This window comes from Brachycentrus maculatus, unplaced genomic scaffold (assembly GCF_059751285.1).
Source record: "Brachycentrus maculatus isolate JH-2025_06_01 unplaced genomic scaffold, ASM5975128v1 h1tg000056l, whole genome shotgun sequence".
In the NCBI taxonomy this organism is placed as follows: domain Eukaryota; kingdom Metazoa; phylum Arthropoda; class Insecta; order Trichoptera; family Brachycentridae; genus Brachycentrus; species Brachycentrus maculatus.
Window position 1 is genome coordinate 1694380 of NW_028280810.1, and position 26302 is coordinate 1720681.

Genomic DNA, 26302 nt, shown 5'->3' on the forward strand with positions numbered 1-26302 from the left:
TTCATGCACTTGCAACACAAGTACAGAAAATGACAACTTGAGGATATGTTTTCGATAGCTAAAAATGATAACGAGTTTCAATATTTTGTTTTTCCGCGAAGCGCTGCGCGCCTCAAGTGTACAGCAAACGTATAAAAATTGTTATTAAAAGTTATAAAATTAAACTGTGAGGTGAAATATTTATCTAATGGCTAAAGAATGTGAAATTGTTAACCCTGACAACAGGTTAAATAATATTTTTTATTAATACACGCTCAAATCGTCTTTAAAATCAAGCTTTGCCGCTTTGAAATTAATTTTGGTGAGGTTGTTTGATAATTATGTACGCCGTTAGTGTTTTGTAGTCACATATTATTAATAGCAGTGGTCTTAATATAACTGAAAACGTCTTATTAGTGAATAAACATGTAAAATAATATATTTTTGAATTTTGGCATTACGTCATTAGCATGTTGTTTTAATGAGTAGTGTCAATTTTATGTTTATTTTTGCTTGTAAATCATATTAATCAATTGATTTTTAGAATGTCATTTAAATAGTTAGATTACTGTAATATTATGTTATTATGATGCAAGATAATGAATCATATATTTATTTTATTATAGTGGATGGTTTCCCGATTGGTTAAGCTGGTCGCGATCGTCTACTGTGATGTTGAGAGCAGCTGAAAAAAAAATACTGTCATGTAAGTGAAGCTATATAAAAGTAGGTCTCACATTGACACACTTTCTGAACTCAATTTACTAAAAACAAACAATGTCAATCTGTGTTGAAGCAATATGTCTAGAGTCTATTGCAGAAAGAACCCAAGCAAACAAAAATTAAAAAGTGACTGCCGACTCGATTAATGAAAAATCTTTAAATAATCAATTTTGGAAATTAGCTCTGTTTTATTTTTAACATAAATACTCTTATTACATTTTTAAAAATGGAATTCTTGATGTAATTTCCATTACATGTGACACTTTGTTAATGCATTAAAAAAAACCAAAGAAACTTTTTTTATGTAAACCATGTAACATTTTTGTGATTCAAACATGCAAGGTTACAATGAAAGAAATACTCAAGTATATCTTAAATTTAGAGATTTTTAGATACACCTTAGTGTTTACATAGCTTAGAAATATGCTTTATTTTTGGTTCTTATAGTAAACACAAATATTTCAATGAAAATTAAAATATTACAATTTTTGCTAATAAATAGTAATTTAGATAAACATTTACATTTTAAGACCAATGAGTATATTCTAGAAGATTACAGAAAAAAATTGTTTTGTTACTATTTCATGTTGAGGTTATCTACAACATTTTGAGTGTGTCCAAATACTTGTTCACAAAATCTGAATTATCTCCAATTACAGGAGTTAATATAAGAGTTAATATAAGAGTTTCTGCTTAATAAAAAGCTTCTTTACATCTCACCAATAGATGTCTCTAGTGAAGTTCTAGTGATTCATGAACAAGGTTTCTAAATTGGTTCATATATATAGAACTTCCAAGAATTTGAGTAGTGTGGTTGTCAATAATGGGTAGAATTGGTGAATGTTACACGTGTGTAAAGTGATCACTTAAACCAGCCTATGACGGTCGTAAGCCCCGTAAATGCCCAGACTTCCATATTCTTCTTCATCTTTGATGAGATATCAAAAAATAATTTGAGGTTATCTTATTCAATACATTTAGAAAACATTTTTTTTTCTTTTTTTAGAAAAACATGTACATATTTACACCTAGTTTATAATTATAAATATAATGAAAGATAGCAAATTCCTATCTGGTCACTGTTTCCTCAATTTCGATACCTAGCGAGATTCTTTGGAAGTAAATACTGGATAATCCTTCTTATTTGTATGCCACATTTTCCAAATTATTGAAATATATCGGATATATTATTTTAATTTCTATACTTTTAGTTTTGATAAGTTTATTTATATCAACAATGTGTAGATTCATAATTTGTTACAAGCTTAATGTAAATTGAATCACATTTATATGTAAAAATTTGATTAGCTTTTTTGTTTGTTTGTTTAACGATTAAACATATCCCATTTTCTTTAAATAATTTCAACTAAAGTTATCAGGAAATCCTCATATGTGACCTTGGGTTTAATGTTATCTAATCTTTGTGAACTTTACTCTCATATTTGTACCCAAACCTCTCCTGACGTCTTTTGTTAAATTTCAACATAAATTAATCATCCATACATTGCATATTGCGTGTAATGATCTGATAAAGATAGCGGATTGCTCATAAGCTTTGTATGATATTGTTTTCTAATACTGTCTATCAGCAGCTGACACTCATTACCCCACATTTGTTTTCATTTTTTAAGTTCTTTTGGACGGATGTTTTTTAATGCCTGCGCAGGGATTTGCTAATTATGTACATGTAGTTAAGACCTTAACACATAGATTGGTACATAATATTCATATAAAAACATTAAATATATAATTCCTTATTTTCTGGCTTTGAAATGAGGCCGGACGCAGAAGGTTAAAATGCACTTCCCGTCCTTAAGCATCAATCGACCCAACGGGTTGAAATACCTTTCCAGTCCTTAAGCATCAATGAACAGAACATGTAGAAATACCTTTCCCATTTGTTTTATAATTTTTTTTTTTAAAGTATATTATCTCAATCTGAAGCATTGGACAAGTATATAATTACTTCTCACTTCATAACCTTGATTTCACATTATCAAGATGTTATCCCACACCAATAATATTGTGATACTTGTTTTTAAAATTGAATTAAAAACAAAACATAAAAAAACATCTGATAACAATTCCATTATATTAAATTTTGAGCCCAATGTGTATATTCTAGATGAATACAGGAAAAAAATGCCTCAAACTATGTTTTGTCACTATTTCATGTTGACATCTTATGTAATAAGTAAATATTATTTTTAAATAAAATTTTATTTAGCTCAGAATTTTCCTCATTAAGTGTTATCCTCGATATCATGGTGGATTATATCAATACAAAATGATCTATTGACATATTTTTCAGTCAGTGGAAAAGCACTTCATATTTACCAAGGTCATAATATCATAATAACAATAATTATTTTTCATTTTACTTAATATGTATTAAAAATACAATGTATATTTTATAATTTTGTTTACCTGTGTAAGTATTTATCTAATAATGTTTTTTCCGTATCGAATTGTGCATAGGGCGCTGCATTGAACTGTCATATTGTTAACTTGATTGTTGATTACATGAACCCAAGGTTACCTAAAGCTTTGCGCTTTGAGTACCACTAAACATTTAAGTGAAAAAATCATTTATTTTAACTCCTCTTTGAGTTTAGAGATCAAATGAAAGCTCGTTAAAAAAACCTGTTATTTAAAACATGTTAAAAACTGCACTAGACTCCTTAATACATTTTGGATAGGTGTTTTTTACGCTTGCGCACCGCTGGCGACAGGATTTGATAATTGCTTACATATATTATAGTTTATACCTCAACAAAGAGATCGGTACCGTAAAGTGGGTATACATTGCACCAAAATACTGCATTTTTTCAAAAAATTGTCTATTCAGATCAGGTTTTTTACTTTTTCTGAGGTTTCAACTATTGCAATGTAATAACACATATACCTGTAACATGTCTGATACGTTTTTAAATTTTTATCTATTTTGCCTGTATTTTTTTTCATATTTATATTTTGGTGCAAAGTATCCCGGGGTAAAGTACAACTTTGCACCATGATATTTTCTCTACACTTTTCGTACTAGAATCCAAATTTATGCAAAGTAAAGGCTATCCTACAAGTTTTGTTGCACCTTATGAAGGGTTTTGGCTCACAGTTCACTAAATGCAGATTATAATATTGTATAATTATGGAAAAATAAGACACTTGGTAGATTTTTTTTTTTTAAATATTGAAAAATCTAACAAAAATGTTTTTTTTTTCAATACTGAAGGTTTAAAATTATATAAAATAAAAGGTGGATTTTAAAACATATCGTACTATATAGATAATAGGAATTAAAATTAAATTAGGTCTAAATATGGTCAAGTTCCGGGACGGTAAAGAAATCTCTTTTGGATTGCATTTTCGGTTCTTTTATGGAACCCGCTACATCCTTACAAGAATATTGAAGAAAGTCATCCTTCATCAGCCACTTCCACGATTTGAGACTCTCCTGCATGGATTTAACAGCTCTGTCTTTCTTTATTTCCAAAATCTGTCCCGGAAATTTTTCTCCTTCATAATGAAATACGACATATTTTCCCACCTTCTTTTTTACTGGTCCTAATGAAACGGAAGAACAAATACGATAACTGGTTTCAGTCATCGTTTTTGTTCTTCTCCCTCTTCCTCAAAGCTTCCGTGTGAACTATAATCAGTTAATGCTAGATATGCTGGAAGTTTCGATGTGGAAGGTGGGATCATTGATGTAGTTGGTTCAGGTAGCATTTGTGTCTCGTCAACGTTCATTTCGACATTTGGATCGTGAGCAATGCTCTTACCTGGTTCTATCGGTATCGTTTTCCTGCGTTTTAAGACTGAATTCTTTGGGTTGAATCTGTTTTCTTCCAAAAACTGTTGAAAACTCTGGCGCACGTCATTGTCATACGCTTTTAATGGCAACCGATTAAGCAACTGACTAGTTTTAGCAACAGTCAAGGTTTTATGTCTTTGCAAAAATGATCTTATCCATTCAGAGCCTGGTACGTTGTTCTTTAATATTCGTACTCTTCTTCCAAATCTATCCAAATAGGCTATTAGAATGTAGCGAATGTTAAAAACACTCACTGGGAAACCGTACTCACTCATGTCTACTATGCAGTTTACGAAGGATTGCTCTTCGCCCTTGGTTTTGTGTGCTGACCTTTGAGCTTATAGTTAATCGTCCTTCTGGGGATTTTGAAAATTTCTTCAGCCTTTCTTTGACTGATTGTACCATTTCGAATGGCCTCCAAACACTGCTCCACTCTCTTCGGTGTAAAATCGCAGTATCGTCTGGCATAATGCCGCTGTTTGTGTTTTCTTGACATTTTTGAAAAAAATATACCATCAGGAATTAAGTAAGTACACAAAACCAATAGATATTTAGCAAACATGTCAAGTTGTATTAGCCGTTTTAAGACTTTTCATCAAATTAATTAACTATGGCCTTTTGTGGATACTTTGCACTTGGTGCAATGTTACCCCAAATGTGGTCAATACAAGTCAGTTCTTAAAAAAATATTATTTTTACATAAACTTGACAATGTAACTAAAAAATACAGCATTTGAGAAAAGCAGGGCCTATCTACCTATGATTTAGAGACCACTCACTTGTTGTAACTAGTTTCAGTATACTGATTCCACTGGATTTTTTCGGACACAATTTTCAGACAGAAAACTTTCTTTACGTTCGGACAGGAAAAACGCATTGAAGCAATAGCGACCGACTGTTACTTCTGTAAACTAAAAAGTAGATTGAAGTGCCATCTATCAGAAACAATAGAAAGTAGAATGAAAAATGACATGTATCAGAGATGACCAGCTCTACAATTTCTTTACAGAAGGTGGTGCAAAGTATCACCCATGGTGCAAAGTATACCCACTTTACGGTACCGTAGAACGGGGCTACTTGAACTTTGACGTGTTACTTGAGCCCAGTACAAAAAAAAATTAAATCTGTATTTGGTCTGCAATAGTGAATGTATCGACATGATTCATTATTTCCCTGACAGGTGACACGATACTTCGATCGATACCATGATCTAGTATTTTTTTTTATACTGGGCTCAAGAGTAACACATCAAAGTTCAAGTAGCCCTGTTATACAGTACATAATATTCATATAAAACATTAAATAATTTATTTTTTTCTGACTTTGAAATGTCGCCGGTGCAGAAGGTAAAAATACCCTTCCCGTCCTTAGTGTGTTAAGACATACTAATCAATATTCAAACATTTTGTGAATAACACAGTAAATAATTTTGAATTAAAGGTCTGAAGACAACATACCGCGGCTGGTATGTGGACATCGGTCCTGTCGTTGGACAGGCGGACAAGATATGGACTATATCTCTGAATGAGGAGTCTCCCAAGACACCGATGCTCATGCTACACGGACTGGGAGCAGGAGTAGCCATGTGGGTCTTGAATCTTGACTCGTTAGCATCGCACCGCCCTGTGTATGCCATCGATCTGCTAGGTAAAGTCTTTTATTATCGCCCTGAATTGTGATTTTTTCAACTTATAAAAAAATAATAACTTGTTTCATTTTCTTTCTAAATCAAATTAGTGTGAAAAATTTTCACACTGCCAGAATTATTATCGTAGGTTATTTGTTGATTGTTTCTTGAGCCAGATTGGTGTTGTATTCTATCCTCATTCTGAAAGGGAAGCGGCGTGATGGTTAATTATTATTATTATTTTTTTATAAATTAAACACTTGAATATACCACTTTTTTATGTATTTCTAAATTTTCAAAAATTTAAATTCAAATAAAATGTTAATGAAAAATATACTGTTTCAAAATACGTCACCATTATTATCAATGTTTCCTTTTACAAAAAAATCTTGTTCCTCAACCCCCCCCCCTCCCTTCCCTATATTTATTAACCTATATATACCCCTTAATATATTTTTTGTTCGTTAGTTTTAATCTGTACCAGAAGATGAAAACATTTGTAAGTTTTCGAAACTAGTTGTATGTATATATAAATAAAACTCATTAAAGTGGTATATTCAAGTGTTTAATTTATAAATAAAAAAAAACAACATGTCATTACACAAAGTTAATGCGGAATCAATAAATAATATGATGGTTAATTGTTAGTTTATAATGATGAACTGTATAGAACATACATATTTCTAAATTCTGCAACAGAAATAATGATGGATAAAAATTATCCATATTTGAATTGGGAAATCAAAATCTGTGTCATTCTTTAGATTCAACTAAGGTTTTGATGTCAGAAAGTCATGCCGCTTTAATTGTGCAAACATTATGTAGAATATTCGGCCATTTACCTCGCTATTGTTCCAGCTGTTGATAAAGAATGAATAATGCATCTAGTCCAAGGGTGGCCAACCCGCAGCTAAATAGTGTTTACATGCGGCCCGCGGAGCCAATCACACATTTTTTTCTTTAGTGTACACAAAACCACCAAAAGAACATTCCATTGTGCATTTCAGTATTTCACTATCCTGACAATTTCAAGACCCATAATGGCGTCAAGTAGTAAAGACGTTGGACTATAGAAGCGAAGAGTAACAGAAGAACTGAGAAGTTTTTAAGACAGCTGAACTATAAACTATTTTTTCGTGGAATTTAAAACAAAACCAACATGCCTGATATCCAATGATTCTGTTTCTATCTTGAAAAAGTATAACATCAAACAGCATTACGAGGCTAAACATGCAAATAAGTTTGAAAAGTACCTAATAAATATGTTTTAATCTCATTTGTAAAATCTGGCCCGGCTACTGAAAATGTTGGCCACCCATGATCTAGTCACTATATTTCATTTATAGAATTCAGATTATTTCAGGGTAGAAAGGTTATTTTTGAATGTGCATCCTATATCAGTCCTTTGTTTGTTAACTTGGCTTATGTTTACTCTGTAGGATTCGGCCGAAGCTCCCGTCCCGCATTTAGCAATGATGCCAAACTGGTAGAGATGCAGTTGGTGAACTCTGTCGAGGAATGGAGAAAGGAAATGAATATTGACAAGTTTATACTACTTGGACACAGTATGGGAGGCTTCCTGGCAGCCTCTTACTCTATGCAGCACCCTGAAAGGTCAGTTAACTAAATCGCATGTGTTAGACATTTTGTGTAGTTTTGAGTGTGTAAATGGTGCTAAGATGGTGAAGGGTAGTATTGTTTGCACGCTGTGTTAGTGATTGTCCTGACGAAGAGACAGGTACGTCTCGGAACTGGTAGAAACCGGTATATACTGATTTTATTAACATTTTTGTAAAAAAAAAAGTTAAAATGACTAACCACAAAGTAAATGCTTTAAATATTAATAATATTAAGAATATGTTAACTAATTATCTGAGTAAGCTTCAATATTCTTCTTCATCTTTGATGAGATGTCAAAAAATAATTATCTGAGTAGTCCACTTGCAAACCACGTTATGTTGAAAAATAAGTTTTTTAGTCAATGGCGGCAATCGGTAGAAGATTAAATCTCCTACCGATTCGAGATTTTTGAAAGATTTTTGAAAGTGAACTGTCGATCAGCATAGCGAGTTTTGCAAGAGTTGATTTTTCTACTCCATTTTATTCCTAACTTAATGAGTTTTGGCAGATTATGTTAAATATATACATAGAATACAACATCGTATTGGCACAGTGTTTTCTTGATCATTACTTACATGAAAGTAAGGTGATCAATCCTGCGCTTCCAGGGTAATATGAAATAAATACATATTAGAGTGTAAAATTACTCATATTTATTTTCACCCCCACAGTAGCTAAACACGCTGAACATTACACCACAGAGGTGGACAAAAGGTATTTTCCCATTGGTATTATAATCCGCATGTATTACAGGGTAAAGCACCTCATCTTGGCGGACCCGTGGGGGTTCCCGGAGCGGCCCGCCAACGTGTCGGAGCGCTACCAGCTGCCGCTGTGGGTGCGCGCCGTGGTGGCTGCTGTGCAGCCCCTCAACCCGCTGTGGGCCCTGCGCGCCGCCGGCCCCATGGGCCAGTGGCTGGTGGAGCGTGCGCGCCCCGACCTTGTGCGCAAGTTCCAGCCCGCCGTGCCTGAGGCGGCCCAGCTAATCCCGCAGTACATACATCAGTGCAACTCGCAGAATCCCAGGTACTGCCCAAGATCCAATTAATTCAAATACAAAACGAGTTTTTTTTTATAAAAGATGTCAAGGGATCTTGCATCCCTTCAGTCACTGTGACTATATTAGGTCTATTGTGACCTGCCTCTATATCATAGCTCACTCTCAAGATCTATGTGAGATATGTAACTCATGACCTGTCTTGGTGTTAGGAGCATCCATCCAAGGATATGACTTCGATATCCAAGGATATGACTTCGATTGCGAGCGAGTGCGTCACAATTATAGAGAATACAAAACTTATTTTCATCTAACGGTGCATAGGGCACGGCAACGTAGCGACGCAGTGTTATCTTGATTGTTGATTGAAATTTTTTGACAAACAAGTCAAAACACGCGAGTAATGCTCAGGTAAGTGCACTACAATACATGCGCTGTTCGCGAACACTGCTCTGGTTAAAGGACTCTTTCATATAACAAGTAGGTTTTACAAGTATGGATATGCAACGAGTTCTCCAGCCATTGCTGCTATTCTTGTTTTGTCTTCTCAATTTATCATTAGACCCACTGATTATCTTCCGTTCCCTTTCCCACTAATAGGTAATGTCTTTTGACATGAGAGTATTGTTTTTAGTAAGGGTAGAGTCATACTGTATAATGTTTATTTAAAATTGGTATAAATTCTTTCCAGCGGAGAGAGTGCTTTCCACGCCCTGATGCACGGTTTTGGTTGGGCCAAAAACCCCATCATCAAGAGAATAGACAGCATCAAATCAGAAATCCCCATCACATTAATATTTGGTTCCCGCTCCTGGGTCGACAATGTCACCGGTGAAATAATTAAAAAGCAGCGTCCAAATAGCTCATATGTTAATGTACAGGTATGTTTCAACCGATTACTGTTCAATGTACTGTTCAAACTAGACAAAAATATCAAAATCCTTTAGTACACAACCATGATACACGATTTACACACAACGAAGGTTTGATAATCCCAAGAATTAACAATAAATATGGGAGTCCAACACTGCAATATATCGTTCCCAACATTTTTAATTTGTTGCCGACGGATGTTAGAGGTCAAAATAAAATATGGAACAAAAGCAAAATAAAGGAATGGGTAAATGATCAAGAGTAAATTTTATGAAAATTGTAAAATGTTTATATTCTTAATTTTTTTCTCTTTTTTGTGTGTATATTAGGTTAAAATCGTTAAAAACAATAAAAAATGTATTAAAAAAGAACTCCACCGACAAGACACACAAAGTGGCTTGGTGGGTCTCTACAAAAAAAAAGTTCTAAATATGTATAAATTGTGATTTAAATAAATGTATACAAATAAAAAAAAATATTATTTTTCGTTTAAAAATAATTCTAACTGTGTATAACAATAAATTTTTTATTATTATAATTTTTAAATATATTTTAGATGTATGACTTCTGACTGACATATTATTTATGCTTCTTTAAAAAAATACTAAATGCTGATTATTTTACATCATAAAATGTCTTGCATTACTGACCTTATTTTCACATAATATACACATATTTTAAAAGTAAATTATCAAAAATGTCCCATTTGACATATCGCAGTCATACAGGAGAAAGTGACCAAGTGCATTTTTTACAAAAACATCTATTTGATATCTTACTTACTTAATACATATTGCCCTGAAAAAAATCCCAAAGGATTTTAAACTTGGAAGTATAGTATATTGAATTGAGTTAAAAATGACTAACTGCATTGATGTTTATTTTCTTGCCAAGCAAAAGTGACTTAAATGGCCCTCCTGAACATTTTGCGTTTTTTTAGTTGGTCACTTTCTCCTGTACGACTACGATATGCACTCTTTAATGGTGGAAATTATATGAAATATAATTTATTCTTTATGAAATTGTGTTTAGTTTAATCTTGCAATTTTTTACTCTGTTATACAGTGTGAGACGAATCATGTGTAATCTATTGTATACACTGTAACTTTCTTATTTTTAAATACATTTCTTCTTTTTTTAAATGTTAAAAAATATTCACATTTTATGAATTTGTAATCATCGTGTTCTAATCATATCGATGGCCTCTACGTAAAGTACTCTATCTGCAAATCTGTTACTTTACAGAAGAGAGCTTAGAAGATTTTTTCAACATATATTTTTTTAATTAATTAACGGTTTTATCCGAAATTCTAAACTAGTATTATACATTCAAGAACATATAAAATAATGTATTTAATCGTTTTAAAACTTTATGCCTTGTCAAAATTAAGTAGTTAGCTTTTTAGGAGTTCAGTTAATTTCGAAAATTCAATGTAGATAGCGTCTTATACGCCTGAAAACTAGGTGTAATTCATTTTATTTTATTTTTTTGTTTGTTTATATTTGTAGATAACGGTCAGTTGATAACATACACCAAATATCTCAAAATTGTCAAAAATGTAGTTAGAGCACTTTACCTAGGGCACGTCGATATGATGTTATTGCAAGCTGCATGGATAGCTGATTTTCAGAATATCACACACCTCTTTACATCATAGGCAGTTAGGTCCACCATTTTGGTCCAAAAACAGAAGTGGAGGGTGAATATGGCCCCTCAAATCATAAACCCATGAAAAATATCCAGTCTTTTTATGAATAATCTTTATTATAAACAGTTATGGTATTTCCTTTACAACAAATCAATAATTGAATTTTTTTTTATTAACATAAATTGTATACATTTATTTAAATCACAATTTTAAAAATATTTTTTTTTTAAATTGCAGAGACCCACCAAGCCACCTTGTGTGTCTTGTCGGTGGAGTTCTTTTGAATACATACATATACTTATCCAAAAAAAAACAAATTAGTCTATCTTGTGCGCTAATAATATCTCGGCTCTTTGTAGTTTATTTCAGTTGCCCATTTCTTTGTTTAGATTTCAACTTAACGTAAACTGATTTTTACTATCTGTACACAGTAAAATAAAGTAACAGTATGGCAAATTTATGCATAAAACCACAAGTGGTTTGTCAAATTAGTATGGCATAAACTTATAATCACCAAATTATACTTGAACCCCCTCACCCTGTACAAATGTATTTGAATAAATTAATATGTATAATTAATTGTTTATGCTATTTATGTGACAGATATTGGTTAATAAATCATTAGAATGTACCGGAATAATACGATACTTTATAATTATTTTGTGATTGGATTTGATTTATGTAAACAGTATGTATTCATTTATGACATTTCAGGCCATTGACTTATTACACGCGTTTAACATGATTGTACACTGTATATTATTAATAACTCCGGAATATTATGTTTTGTATAATTTTATACAAATCAAAATGTAATCAATTTTATTAAAAAACATATACATATGTATTAAAATTTGTGGGAACTTTATTAGAATACACATAAATAGTATCAGCTAGTATGTGAAAAGTAATGCTTAAATTCAATTCGTAAAATTTATACATTCTGACTCTTTTTATTATTGATTATCATATTAAATTAATACATATGCATAATGAATAATATTTCACATTTTATATCCTATAATCTATTACAGATTACTACAATTTACAATTAATGATTAGCATTTACATTTCTATCCTGTAATACTCTTTGACAATCAAAACATTTATCTTTAAATTTACTCTACTTACTTTAATTCTTCATACATTCTGGTTCATACATTACATTAATAATGTTATTTTTAGATAATCAACGGTGCCGGACATCACGTGTACCTAGACAAACCCGACATATTCAACAGGTATGTAAGGGATGCCTGCGAGTATTCCGATGTGGACCGCAGCGCCGCGCTCCTTGAACCTCCCGAGGAGACCGGGTCTGACCAGGAGTGCGACCGAATCAAACCCCCCTCACCAACCGATGTGGAAACCCGAAGTTAACCCATCACCCTAATACTTAGCCAAAACAAATCACCACTCAAATCAGTGGTCTTTGGTCAATATACGTGTTTATGCGAATCAAACATAATTGACTCTGCTTTATGCACTCCATAGATCATATTACTGTTTTGTTTCTGAATTAGTGCATTAAAGACAACGTAAGATCAATTTTTAAATGTGATATGTTTAAAATACTTTGTATAAATAAATAATGTTTTAATAATCTGCTGTATTTTACAGTCCACATCCATCCAGTGTGACATTTTTGTATACTTTCAATCGATACACATAAATATAATACTCTATGGTAACTAGTGTCGGGAATGTCTTGGCACAAGGCGAATTTTTAACAAAATTATTAATTATTATTGGTTTTTATTAATTAGTTTTATTATTTAAAAAAAAAATAATTTACATAACTGTGAATATAATGGGAAAATATATAAAAATAATTTAATACTAATTTTAAGTTTGTATAAATAAAACTGAAATAAACAAAATAAATATATTTTTTTCACTGGCGGTGTAGTAAATAGATAAAGTATTTGATTATCCTTTTGAATTATATGCTAGTTGGGTATATACCCATATTGATCTGTAAAAATAACTAACAATTTCATGTTTTAGTTCAAAACCGATATCGAAAATAAAAAAGAAAGAAAATTTTTACATATTTTGAATAGTCAAAAACCTCTCCTAAGCTGCTTTTATTTTAGAAAAATCTTTATAAAATGCCATCAGAAGTATTTTTTTCTGATGGTTAAGTCAACGACTTGAATTTAACTTAACTCATGTGATAATTGCAATGTTTACCATATATATGTATTATGATAAGTATACAAATGAACACAAGTACTGTAGTATGAACTTACATATTTATTTAATATGTATATATTTTGTATTATGCTAAATGTATGTGTGACATGAAAAATATTGTATTTTCCTCTTTGTAAGAAAATGCTAATATTTGAAAAAAATCTTCTCAACTAAAATGGTAATTTGCACTTATCACAAATTGACTAAACATCACAGAAATTTACTTGATTGTATTTTTTATGTTTGATTATAAGGAGTATTTATACTTAATTCATTGTTGTAGCTTAAAAAAATAAAATATGGTCTCATTAGTCATTGCATTTTATTATTATTTGTGTTTACTCAAATATGTAAGTTTCTTTAGATAATTTTAGTATTATTTAAAATCTATTAATGTTTAAAGTGACATATCACTCACTCCTTTCAACAACGTCATATGTATATCAAAAACTTGATTTTTCAGGAGATCGTTTTTAAAGTTTAAAAATATAATACAATGCATTAACAATAAATATCAAGCCCCTTATTAAACTTTTACTGTGCAACAGATCTTTTTAGGTAAAAACCTGACTGTTTTTTCTCCATTTGAAAAATATTTAGTATATTTAAAAAAATACTTAAACAATATCTTTTCTTCAAAATGCAAAAACAACACTTTCTGCCCTGTAAAGGGTAAATATTAAGTTAAAAATATGCCGCTTTTGCTGTGATATAGTACATTTTCTGGGCATTCCAAAAACACACACAATTGAAAATTGATGATTTTTTATATATTATGGCATTGTTGAAAGAAGTGAGCGATATGGCAAACCTGTTTTAAATTATATAATATATATTTTTTTAAATATGCTTTCACTGTTCTTCTAAAACTTTTCTGGAATTTCTCTTTTATACAAAAAAATATATTCAAAATTCTTTAAATTTTTTGTTATTATTAATTCATTAATCTGCTTTTAAATATTGAAATTTTCTTTGAATTTTTGTTCTGCATTTAAAAGATACTTCGTAATTTTAAGTCATAGTTTTATATAAAATTTTTGGCAAAAGAATCTATTTGAATTATCATGATTTTACTAATGTTTTGCTTCATTCGACACTAAAATTGCAATGGCATATGAGACAACCTGATATGATTCTTAGGAAGATTTCGGCACAGTTTTAACATAAATATGCATCTATGATTTCATCATTTAAAAAAAATGGTTAGTGATCGAGTAGGTAGACTCAGGATTTCAAATGATCACTTTGATCTCCAGTTCAGTAAATTCTGCTGTTCCATTTTCTAATCATGGACCTGCCCTTATTTCATCATAATTATGGATATGTTATAATAATTTATATTGCGCCATTTTTAGTTAAAATATGTATCACCTTTAGAGCGTAAATCTAAATTAAATAAAAATACTAATTTAAGAAATTGTGAAAACTCAATGTTTATGAATTTTTTTTTTAATTATCCTGTTTGCAGAAAAACTTGTTAATGTAATAATCTACTGTTTTAAATTTTACTTAACTGAGAGATACAAAACTATCATTTCTTGACTATGCATACAAAATATTTATACAACTGAAACCGTTCAATAACTTAAAGCTGGAAAAAGATAACATTTAAAAATTATAATTAGCCAAGTTTTTCACATTCAAAATCATCACACAAAATACAAGTTACTAATATTATTTTTCCATCCTTTTAACTAAACTGAAAGGATTTTTTTAAAATTAACCTGACTCTGTTTTTATGTCATCTCTTGGTTTTATTGTTTATTTATATTTATGTGTTTATTTATTAAAAAATAATTATCTTTTTACATATTCCTTTGGTTTTGCAAAATTCATTTAATTGAAAAATACAATTGATATTTCAACAGATAATTTTACAATTATCTGTTGAAATATCTGTATATATGGTATATGTGTTTTATACAATAACCATAGAAAATATGTCATCACATGATTTTTCCATATATTTACTTTTTTGGTCACTATTTTTAGAAAATATCCAAAATGAAAACATAATTTACCGTGTATTTCCTGTATTATTTTTTAATGAATTTCAACTTATTTATGTTTTTTTTGTTAAAACTGTGACATGTGTTCAAAATTTTGATGCAATCCTTTGAATTTCATATTGTTTCCCTGTAATTATTTTTAATTATACTTTTGTCTGCCCGACACAGTGGTCGGCAAACTTATTAGCCAAAGAGCCAAATATGCACATTACAACAATTAAAAAATTATTGACAGCCAAATCTGCAATTCTTATACCTACACATTAACTATAATTTAATGATAATAATATATCTTTTTTCCAGCTTGACTAAGTGGTGGGTGCAATACTTAGTCAGTCATTTTTTTTTTATATAAAATGAAATTAAAATTACAATAATAAACAAATGAAAATAAAGAAAAGTAACGGCAAAAGAAATAATAAAGTAAATTTTTAGGAGAGATGTAGTAGTTGAAGATTAGCTCGCTGGCAAACGCAGCACTGTGCTCCAGTGCCGCCACATGTCCAGCCCCCATCTGTCCTCCACAAGCCGCTTTATGATGAGGTTGGAGCTCTTCATCAGCCTCTCTTGGATTAATTTTCATTAAACTTGATTTCACACTCCAATAAGATTTTATTCATTGATTCAAACAAAAAATATTTTGGAAGTAAGATATCCATAAGAACATTTATTGCGAATAATATCCTTGCATCTGCTTTGAAAGTTTGATCAAGTCAGGTTTGTATGTCGCTATTTTTAGCACGTTTTCAGGTTTTCATCAATAAGACGATTTTTCAGTTTACTTTTAAGGTTCATGCTTAAAAATGTTATGTGTTGTCCGCGTGAATACGTAGAGTCTGAGAGCCCTCCCGCGGATATTTGTGCCGGAGCCGCACTAAAAAGGGCAAAGAGCCGCATGCGACTCCGGAGCCACACTTTGCCGACCCATGGACCAACATGTCTTATATGTTTTATAAAATAACAGCACATGCGAGCACCTAATAAGCCTTGTACATAACTAAGATTGCAGCTTTAAATTATTACAAAGGACCATTTATGTGTAAATGTTTTTTAAAGAGCATGGTACAATATGTTTACAATCTTAATTAATAAATCACATACTTTTATATAATATAAATTAATACTATGGTCACTCTAAGTGTTAATGGGTTACGTAATAGATATTCTTTTTTTTTAAATCTTATTTAATATTCCAAGAATCTTTCATTTGAATTCTGCCATTGGGTATCTGTTATATAATTATATAATTTATTTTGTTTGACATGTTATTGATGAGATTTTGTGTATAGAAATTATATTTTTATAAATAAATAATAAAACAAACCAATATAACCATAGTATATTAATTTATTCTACGCACCTTTTTATATCCTCACTCGTACCTTTCGGTAATTTCCCATATTTTAAAATTTAGAAAGGGAAGAAAAAAACAGAAATATTAAACAAATTAGGAGTCTTCTTCAATTTCGTTTTAACAACCTCTATGGCTTCTGTCTGTCAGCTACATTTGGAACAACTAATACACTGGAGCAGCATCCGTTCCAAGGCTTGGAAATAAGTCTATAACAGTTTACACAATTTTTTTATGTATCATCATATCAGCCCGTTGAAGTCCACTGCTGGACAAAGGCCTCCCCCTTCCGCCTCCACTCCTCCCGATCCTGCGCCATCCCCATCCACTGTCTTCCAGCAAACTTCCTGATGTCGTCCACCCATCTCATCGGTGGATGTCCTTGAGGCCTCTGGTTCCTCGGTCTCCACACCGGAACGCGTTTCGTCCATCTGTCGTCGGTCATTCTGGCTATGTGACCGGCCCATTTCCACTTCAGCCAAGCAATTCGCTCTACCACGTCACAGACCTGTGTCTGGCGTCGGATCCAATCGTTCCTTTTTTTGTCTCTTAATGTTATTCCAAGCATAATTCGCTCCATGCTCCTCTGTGCAACTTGCAACTTATGGGAGGATTGCTTGGTCAGAGTCATTGTTTCCGCGCCGTAGGTTAGGACGGGTAGAATGCATTGGTTAAACACTCTTGTCTTGAGTGAGTTGGGAATGGGGCTTCGGAATGTGGAATTAAGCTTTCCAAAAGCTACCCAAGAGAGATTTATTCTTCTATCCACCTCGCTGGTCTGGTTGTCTCTGCCGATGGTGATTTTGTGACCAAGATAAACATAGCTTTCGACTTTTTCTATAGGTAGATTCCCATCGATGTTGACGTTTGTCATCAATTTAGTCTTTACTATATTCATCTTGAGTCCAATTTTGGCAGATTCTACCTTTAGGTCTTCAATCATCCCAGTCATCTCATCAAGGCTCTCGGATATGAGGACAATATCATCTGCGAATCTTAGGTGGTGAAGCCGCTCCCCATCGATATTCAGGCCTTTTTGGTTCCAATTTAGACGCTTAAAAACACTTTCTAGAGTGAGTGTAAAGAGTTTTGGAGATATTGTGTCCCCTTGTCTTACGCCTCTCTGAATAGCGAACTTATCCGTATTGTCGTGTAATTGGATTATTGACGTAGCGTTGCCATATATGTTTTTCAGGAGGGTCGCATATCTCTCATCTATTCTACTGTCTTTCAAAGCGTCCAAAATGGCCCACATCTCTACAGAATCGAAAGCCTTCTCATAGTCAACAAAAGTCACCACAAGTGGTCTTTTGTATTCGTTTTACCTTTCTATCACCAGTTTTAAGGGTTTTATGTATGTTTTTAGAAATCTTCCCTTGCAAGGTTATCAATATTTTTTTTTGGCATAACCCAATGATCATCATGTAAAAATTCCAAATAGATATTGCTACTGCACATAAAATAAACATTGTACTCTAAATTTTAGGACAGTCAAACGGATAAAGCAAAAAGTTTTTTCTTAGATATCTCTTCCAATTTCATTGAATTTCTCAATAGTCTTGTGTAATTCAGAATTTTGTGCTTCTTAAAATATTAAAAATAACAAAATTCGTATCTCATTATGCTTTTTTTATATCGAATTTAGTTCACAATTACAGTACAAATCTCTAATAATTCACATAAAAAAATATTATCATTCTATAAAATAAAATTACAGCTCTTGGGGATAGGTCTTCTTCTAACCCTTATCTGTATCCAATGATGCATAGGACACTGCATTGTATTGACGCAATGTTATTTTGATAGTTTCTTACACAAAGGGAAGGTGATCAATCCTGCGCTCCAGATACCAGTCCAGGGTAGAACATATTAAATAAATATTAGAGGGAAAAAACACCTATATTTATTTTGACCCCGTCTCTGAGAATCGAACCCGGGACCTCCAGCACGGTGACTAAAAGTGCTAACCATTACACTAAGGCGAGCCTAGGTCATTAAGAATAAAATATTTTGGGGATAACTGCCTGGTTGCTGAAAATAAAGCTCGGATGTTTATTGAAGCTTATTATAAATATTTACAACCTGTAGTTAAAATATCCTTTATCTATATAATAATCCATAAAGAAATATAAAAGAATAATGTCTTCAAAACATGTTAAGATAGTATCTAGAACTTAAAAATAAGAAACCTGCAGTTTGGATGAATTAAACAATTTTTATCAATTTAAATATCTTATCTACAATCATAACAAAAGATACTGTAGATAAGCAAAAAAATAAAAATAATTAAAAAATAAAACATTACGAAAATACGTACCTATATACAACTAAATTATAACTGACAATGTTGTATGTATATTCATATTTAAACTCTGATTTCTAAAACTAAAGTACATAAAGAATCCTTTCTTTTGTTTTTTGGCAAGTACCCACATTTGAGTGACACCTTAAAAGGATATTAAAATAAGTTACCTTAAAAACTTTTTTTTATCAAAATAAAACAAATTAAGTTACTTTTTTAACATTTAATATTAAGAATGGCAGCATGTATTTTTTGTCTATTGTTATACTTACTGCTTTATAAAAGTTGCACCTTAGGGAAAGCCCGGAAAAAGGCCTACTGTTGCCAATAAATTATTGAAATCATTGATGCATGTAAAAGACATTTGAAATTCGAGTGTTGTATGATGCTTTTGGATAATTTAAGAAGTGTTTTTGATTATGATATAGGCAATAGGCGATCAACTATTTTAAAATAAACAAAATACGATTTTGGCGCCTGGGATCTGCGCCCCTTTTGTACAGGCTACCTTAAAGAAGAAAAACTCATTATCAATTTTTTCCAAATTTTATGTTTAAAAATATGTATTTCAGAGCGCGCCCTGGTTGGACAATCTTTGAATTTTAGGATAATAACGGCTATTAAAATGACGCATGAAGCATACGTCAATCTACGAATCTACACCTAAACGACCTAAACCAAACAGTCGAGAGGAGGACCACGTGAGGGCCGGGAACAAGTTTTCCGATATTTTCAAGCGGCCTGTGAATAGCAGTGTCAAATTGCCTGTTTGCATTATTTTTTAGTGTTTTAGTTGGCTTTAAATTTCTACATAATAAAACATCTGAATGTACGTTTACGTGTTGGTATTTATTTCATTTGTTTTGTACAAAATGAAGAACAAATCTATTGAAGCTGAAGAGACTAGGTATGTACCTATGAAATATTTTGCCGGTAAATAAATGTAACCTTGAATACAAAATGAAGAAAAATAATTGGAATTACGCCGCCGTCAACAATACAGACTACTAATCATATCTATAATATAATGATATCGACAAATAAATCGATACATTAAAATTAAATTTAATTAAATGTTATATTTAACGTTTAAATGATTTTCTTCTTTATAGCTTTTCACCATTCAAGACTAGTATATTGCATATTCCAACCGGTGTCTGCTAGTGTCAAAAGAGCTGAATTGTAGTCAAATTTAATTCACTGGTGTCAAACTATCGCTGTTTTTATTCAAAACACTACATAATTAACTTGCCGTAATTTGTATTCACGAAAATCGTTTTTGATTTTCGTGAATATTTTAAAAAATATTTTGATATTTTACCTATTTCTCATTAGCAAGGTATCTACCGACATAATTTGTTTGTTGGAGTTTCAATATACATACATAATAGATGCTGAAATTGAACGTTTAGTTGCTTAATAAATATTATTTGGCATCTTATTTCTGTATACGTGTTTTCCCCAATTATGATATGTATTATAACATTAGCATTTTGACATGATGGAATAAAAATAATTGAAGATGGATTCCCATACGAAAATTATTTAGAAATGACGTAAAAGATTTTTTATTTTTTTATAACAGCAAAAAAGACCGAGTGTTGGTTGCCTTAATTAAAAATAAACATTATTATTCTTTTGATTGTTTTTCTTTCCTTCAAATTTAATTTTTTTATTTTATAAAATCACATGTTTTTAATGATAATTTTATGTATGGGTTTTAATAATACAAGGAAGAATATTAAAATTTTATTAAGTAAATTGTTATCCCAATATACATATTTACATTACACAAGCTTGTACAAGTATGGTTTCACAACTCCGAGCTAATCTCCTTGTTCTACCTGCTATACATATCCCATAAAGCAATAGGTAGTATTTTACGAAAATGGCGCTATATAAATTATCCAAATTTATTGTTATTATTATATCCTTCACAATCTATATCCCATCAAACATATTTCATTCTTGTATCCAAAAATCTGGAGCTCACCTTGCCTTCCAAGTAAGTTACCATCAAATTAACACCACATCAATCTGATCAGTGATCAGAAATGCAGGGTATAACAGGGATCGGAAAATATTTATTCTATTTTACCCTACCTCACTTGCATTAAATGTAAATAATTATTAACAGTCTCATAATTTAACAAATTATTGTAAGGATCTACAATTTAAGTAATATGTGTGAACTATGAATTCAACACTACCACAGGCCGCATTACTGCAACACGTTAAAGCGTGAACTTCATCTGCCTCAATTACTTGACACATATTTAAACATTATTCCATACAAAAAAAATTATTTACATTCACTTCCAAGAATGTTGCATCTGTTTGCATCTCAGTTACCTCCATTAGTACAGATAATCGCAAAATGTTATGCACATTGGCCATATCTCCTGTGATAATATTTTACTAAAATACTGCTTTATAAACTATCCATAATTATCTTCCACTTTTTGTATGATTATATTATTATCCTGTGTTAATTAATGGAGAAAATTTGGAAAACGGTGGTAATGAAATATGCGTGTACTAATTTTAAAAAAATACTATTAGTTTTTGTATTTTCTTTTACCAATGAAATACACACGATACCAATGAAATAAACTCGTGCAAAACTTTTTTGTTATTGATTTTTTTGCCTACATATATATGCTGTTTTCCTACTGGCAACCTTGACTGTAAGTTTTGTTTTTATTGTGAATTGCTTCATGTTAATATTGAAATTTTTATTCGATTTCCTTTTTTCTATGTTTTTGACTTGCTTGAACTTATTAAAATATATATGTACATATACAATTACAAATTTAGTTTTTATCTTGTATGAAATTATATTTAATGTAATTATTACATTATATGTTTATCTGAAATCAATATTTATTACATATAAGTAAAAATACTTACGAATACTTATGAAGAAAAGCAAGTCATGCTCAAATGTATTGTTATGCATAGATTTTCACATGACTTTTATCTTTTTTTATCTCAACTGTGGTGTAATGATCCCATTGATTTATTTGTCTCATAATTGAAAAATAATTCATTTACCTAAATAAATAATAAGAATGTCCATAAAAGAAATATAAAAAGAGATTTTGAAATATATATTGTATGCAGTTTGATTAAAAATAAATCAATCGAAATTATTTATGGTATTATTCATGAAAAGTTATTACTTTTTTTGATATTTTTTATTATTATTTACTTTACAAAATGACAAAAAGGTATTTTATTATGTTAAAACTTATATTACTGTTTCTGCAGTCAATAGGTAAATCTAATAGGTACTATCTAGAGCATGGGTGGCCAACATTTTCAGTAGCCGGGCCAGATTTTAAAAATGAGATATCCAACTGGACCGTAAAACAAGATTAATATTTTATTATTCAAAGCAAATAAGATTTATATTGTATATATTATATATTGTATAAGTATATATATATATATATATATATATATATATATATATATATATATATATATATATATATATATACATAGTTATTAGGTACTATTCAACCTATTTGCATGTTTAGCCTCGTAATGCCGTTTAATGTTATACTTTTTCAAGATGGAAACAAAATCATTGCATATCAGGCATGTTGGCTTTGTTTTGAATTCCACAAAAAAATCATCAGTCTTAAAAACTTCTCAGTTCTTCTGATACTCTTCATTCTTTAATCCAACGTCTTTACTACTTGATGCCATTATGGGTGTTGAAATTGTCAGGATAGTGAAATACTCCCATATATAGGATATGATACGAACTACACACGATGGAATGTTCTTTTGATGGTTTTGTGTACACTAAAGGGAAAAAAATGTGTGATTTGTTCCGCGGGCCGCAAGTAGACACCAAGAGGGCCGCATGCGGCCCGTGGGTCGGGGGTTGGCCACCCTTGATCTAGGGCAAGGGTGGCCAATGCCGCGGGCCGCATGCGGCCCGCCGGGTGTCTACATGTGGCCCGTGGAACATTTCACACATTTTTTCTTTAAGTGCACATAAAACCACCAAAAGAACATTCCATCGTGCCTATTTCGTATCATATCCCATATATGGAAGTATCTCACTATCGTGACAATTTCTTCTATGGTTTATTCGTGTTAACAAACAATCACTACATTTTGCGATCTACTTTTAAAACACATTGATAAGAATACAAGCTGCTATAACTGAGTGCTAGAGCGACTCAAAGTCAAAATCCGATGTAAAAGATAGTTATACAGTAGCTATGATACTAGTCGAATGAAGCATATTTAATCTCAAATGAGAACAAGAATTACTGATGAGCATTTGGAAAACTATTTGCGTGTAACATCAATCGTTAACGTATCAACATTGATGCACTTAGTTCTGACAAACAAAATCAGATGTCTCACAAATTAAAAAAAAACAAGTTTTTATTGTTTGTATTGCCTAACTCTTATCTTATTAATATGTTTGATTCACATTTTTATTTATCTCTTAAAAAAAACAATACATTTCATGTTTGCTTTGAATAATAAAGGAAATTTTGTTTTACGGCCCGGTAAGAAATCTGATTTATAAAATTTGGCCCGGCTGCTGAAAATGTTGGCCACCCATGATCTAGGGTAAAATCTAGGTTAGTACAATGGTGTGCAGTGCACTGTGTTGGATTGACGTCATGACTACTTTATTGTTGATTACATGAAGACAAGGTGATCAGTCTTGCACTCCAGATTATTGAATATAGAAGCGGAATATATTTAATGGATTACAAATAGTGTGAGTGAAGTAGTTCAGGATGAAGGATATTAAATAAAGGAGGATTAGTAGGTAGGAAAAGGAGAATAGCAATAGCCAAGGATCTCGAAGTTGCACTACCTTACTATGCTAGTGTATAGTTTTACACAGTAGCGTGTATTTCATATAGGCACATAAGCAGTGCCTACCTTAATGGAATGGAAAAAATATGGAAAACTGTGATAATAATAATAATAATTTTAAAAAATATAATAAAAAACTACAAGTTTTCTCAGTTATTTCTCCAAAACATGCATTATAAGGTTAAGACAGATAAGTTTTAAAAAAAAAACAAATAATAAAACGCTGTTTTTCCTACTGTCTAATATACACCTAGATACTTTACTGATTAAAAACTCTTTGCAGACCACTGATTGTACACCCTTAATTTGTTTTTTTTTTGTTTTGTATCTAATTACCTCAACTTAACATGATAGGTATTGCATTTTGTCTCCGCACAGTCTATCAGAAAATCTAGAGTGATTATTTAATTAATAAATTAGAATAGTAAACCGAGGTGTCATCTCTCGCTCATTCCAAGTTCTGCGGTCCCTTAGGATCTTGTAGCTGTACTTCAATTGGGCTTTCTGTCAGGGGCTTCAATTGTCTTGCATTCATGTTCTTAGTAATCCTTATGTCACTTGTCTGTCGTTTTCCATTCTGTTCCAGAATGAATATAGAATCATTTGATATCAAATATAAGTGAAACAGCTTTAAATAATTGACCCATCTTGGAATACGTAATAATACCTAGTAATATAGCTGGCAACCTTAAATTACGCAAATTTCGTTCTCTCTGATTTTTGTTCTCTCTACCGGGAGATAATTAGTGTGTATTATTTTGTTTTTTGTTGATTATTCAAATTTATAGCAGTATTGGTTTATGCAAATTAATTGAAGCAACCGACAAATGTTTTTTATCGTTTTTTTTAATTAAGTTAAGTACCAATTCTGAACATCATGTTTATTTTTAATATACCACTCTATGGATCTTAATAATTAACAACCAAATAATTTAGACTTTTTTCATATCTCCTACAGTATTTTTCATCTTGTAATGAATGTTATTACAATATGTTTTATATTTGCAGAGAAACAACAAAATGGTGCAACTGGTCCAAGTCCTCACTCTCTGTACTCAAGTCTGTGGAGAAAGAAATTTTATCAAGTAAGTGATTTAAATAAAATAATACACATATCTGGATACTCATCCATCTAGGATTCCACTTAATGGAAACTCCAAGCTCAAGACAGAAAGCAATAGATAGCCATTAAGGAAGCCTATGAGGTGTTCAATAATATTAACAACATTGAATAATGATTTTAAAGAAAAAGAATTGCATTGTTAAAAAATTAAGAATTAACCCTTACTGGTCCAATATCAAATCTCATTCGACATCGATTTTTTCTTCTTAGGTCCCATGTCGGATGTTATTTGTCATTTTTTCATCATTAGTATTATTTATTTAAATTCCAAGCTTACATTTTTGTCACTCGTATCTATTACAACAGTATGTGGAGCAGAGGACAAAAGATTTTTTTTCAATTGGAATGTAACTGTCCACCTAGATATATATTTTTTTAATTTTGGGGGACCAGAAAGTGTGAAATGTTTTTTTTTCTGAGCAGTTCACTGAAGGAGTCAATTATTTTAGGATGAATAACACCTCTTTATTATTTGTATTGACTTTATTATTCCACCAGTATTTGTAAATTATTGTTTTTTTAGGTTTATCAATTCCATACACTGGAAAATATATAAACATTGGTCCTATAGTGGGGAAAGATGATCGAATATGGACCATCTCAATGAATGAACAGTCAAACAAAGTACCTATTGTGCTAATACACGGATTAGGATCTGGCGTGGGATTGTGGATCATGAATCTTGATCAGTTGGCGGCTGACAGACCTGTCCATGCTATTGATCTTTTAGGTGAGCAATACCATTTATATTGATACTTCACAGGTGATAAGGAATTCTGTAATGAACTTTAAGCATTATCAAACTGTTTTCATGCTTTGAAAATATATTTTGGCTAATTTTCCTAATTTATAAATTTGTCTAAAAATGAATGATTGTTTTTACAGATAAATTTGTAAAAACAGAATTGATACTCTGGCAATGTTAAAATCACTTTATTGAAATATTTAATTTTTTAGAAATATGATTGTATTTATAATATATTCCTCACCTAAAGGAATACAAAAAAATACTAGTACATGTTTTGTTACAAATGCTATTATTGAATTAATAATGAAGCTTTAAAATAAAACCACAAAAAATTAATTTAATCAATTGTTGTTTGCCGCCATCTGCAGACATCATTTGAAAAATTAGCTAATGCGTCATTTATAGCTATTATTTAATAGACATCATAGTTTTATAAA

General features: G+C 31.1%; 2 protein-coding genes across 2 annotated transcripts; both read left to right on the forward strand.

Moving 5' to 3' along the window:
• The first annotated feature begins 53 nt into the window (after positions 1-53).
• On the forward strand, positions 54-13111 carry LOC148311819 ((Lyso)-N-acylphosphatidylethanolamine lipase-like). Its single transcript, XM_088278361.1, has 7 exons — positions 54-225; positions 606-685; positions 5957-6163; positions 7583-7757; positions 8517-8789; positions 9452-9641; positions 12468-13111. The coding sequence occupies exons 1-7, from the start codon at positions 188-190 to the stop codon at positions 12660-12662; spliced, it is 1158 nt and encodes a 385-aa protein (XP_088134487.1). The 5' UTR covers positions 54-187; the 3' UTR covers positions 12663-13111.
• A 6193-nt stretch (positions 13112-19304) lies between these two features.
• LOC148311820 ((Lyso)-N-acylphosphatidylethanolamine lipase-like) lies at positions 19305-25847 on the forward strand (the record flags this gene model as incomplete). Its single annotated transcript, XM_088278367.1, has 3 exons — positions 19305-20047; positions 25003-25079; positions 25641-25847. Coding segments are annotated over exons 1-3 (364 nt in total), but the record flags the coding sequence as incomplete, so codon positions are not given.
• Between the last annotated feature and the right edge of the window lie 455 nt (positions 25848-26302).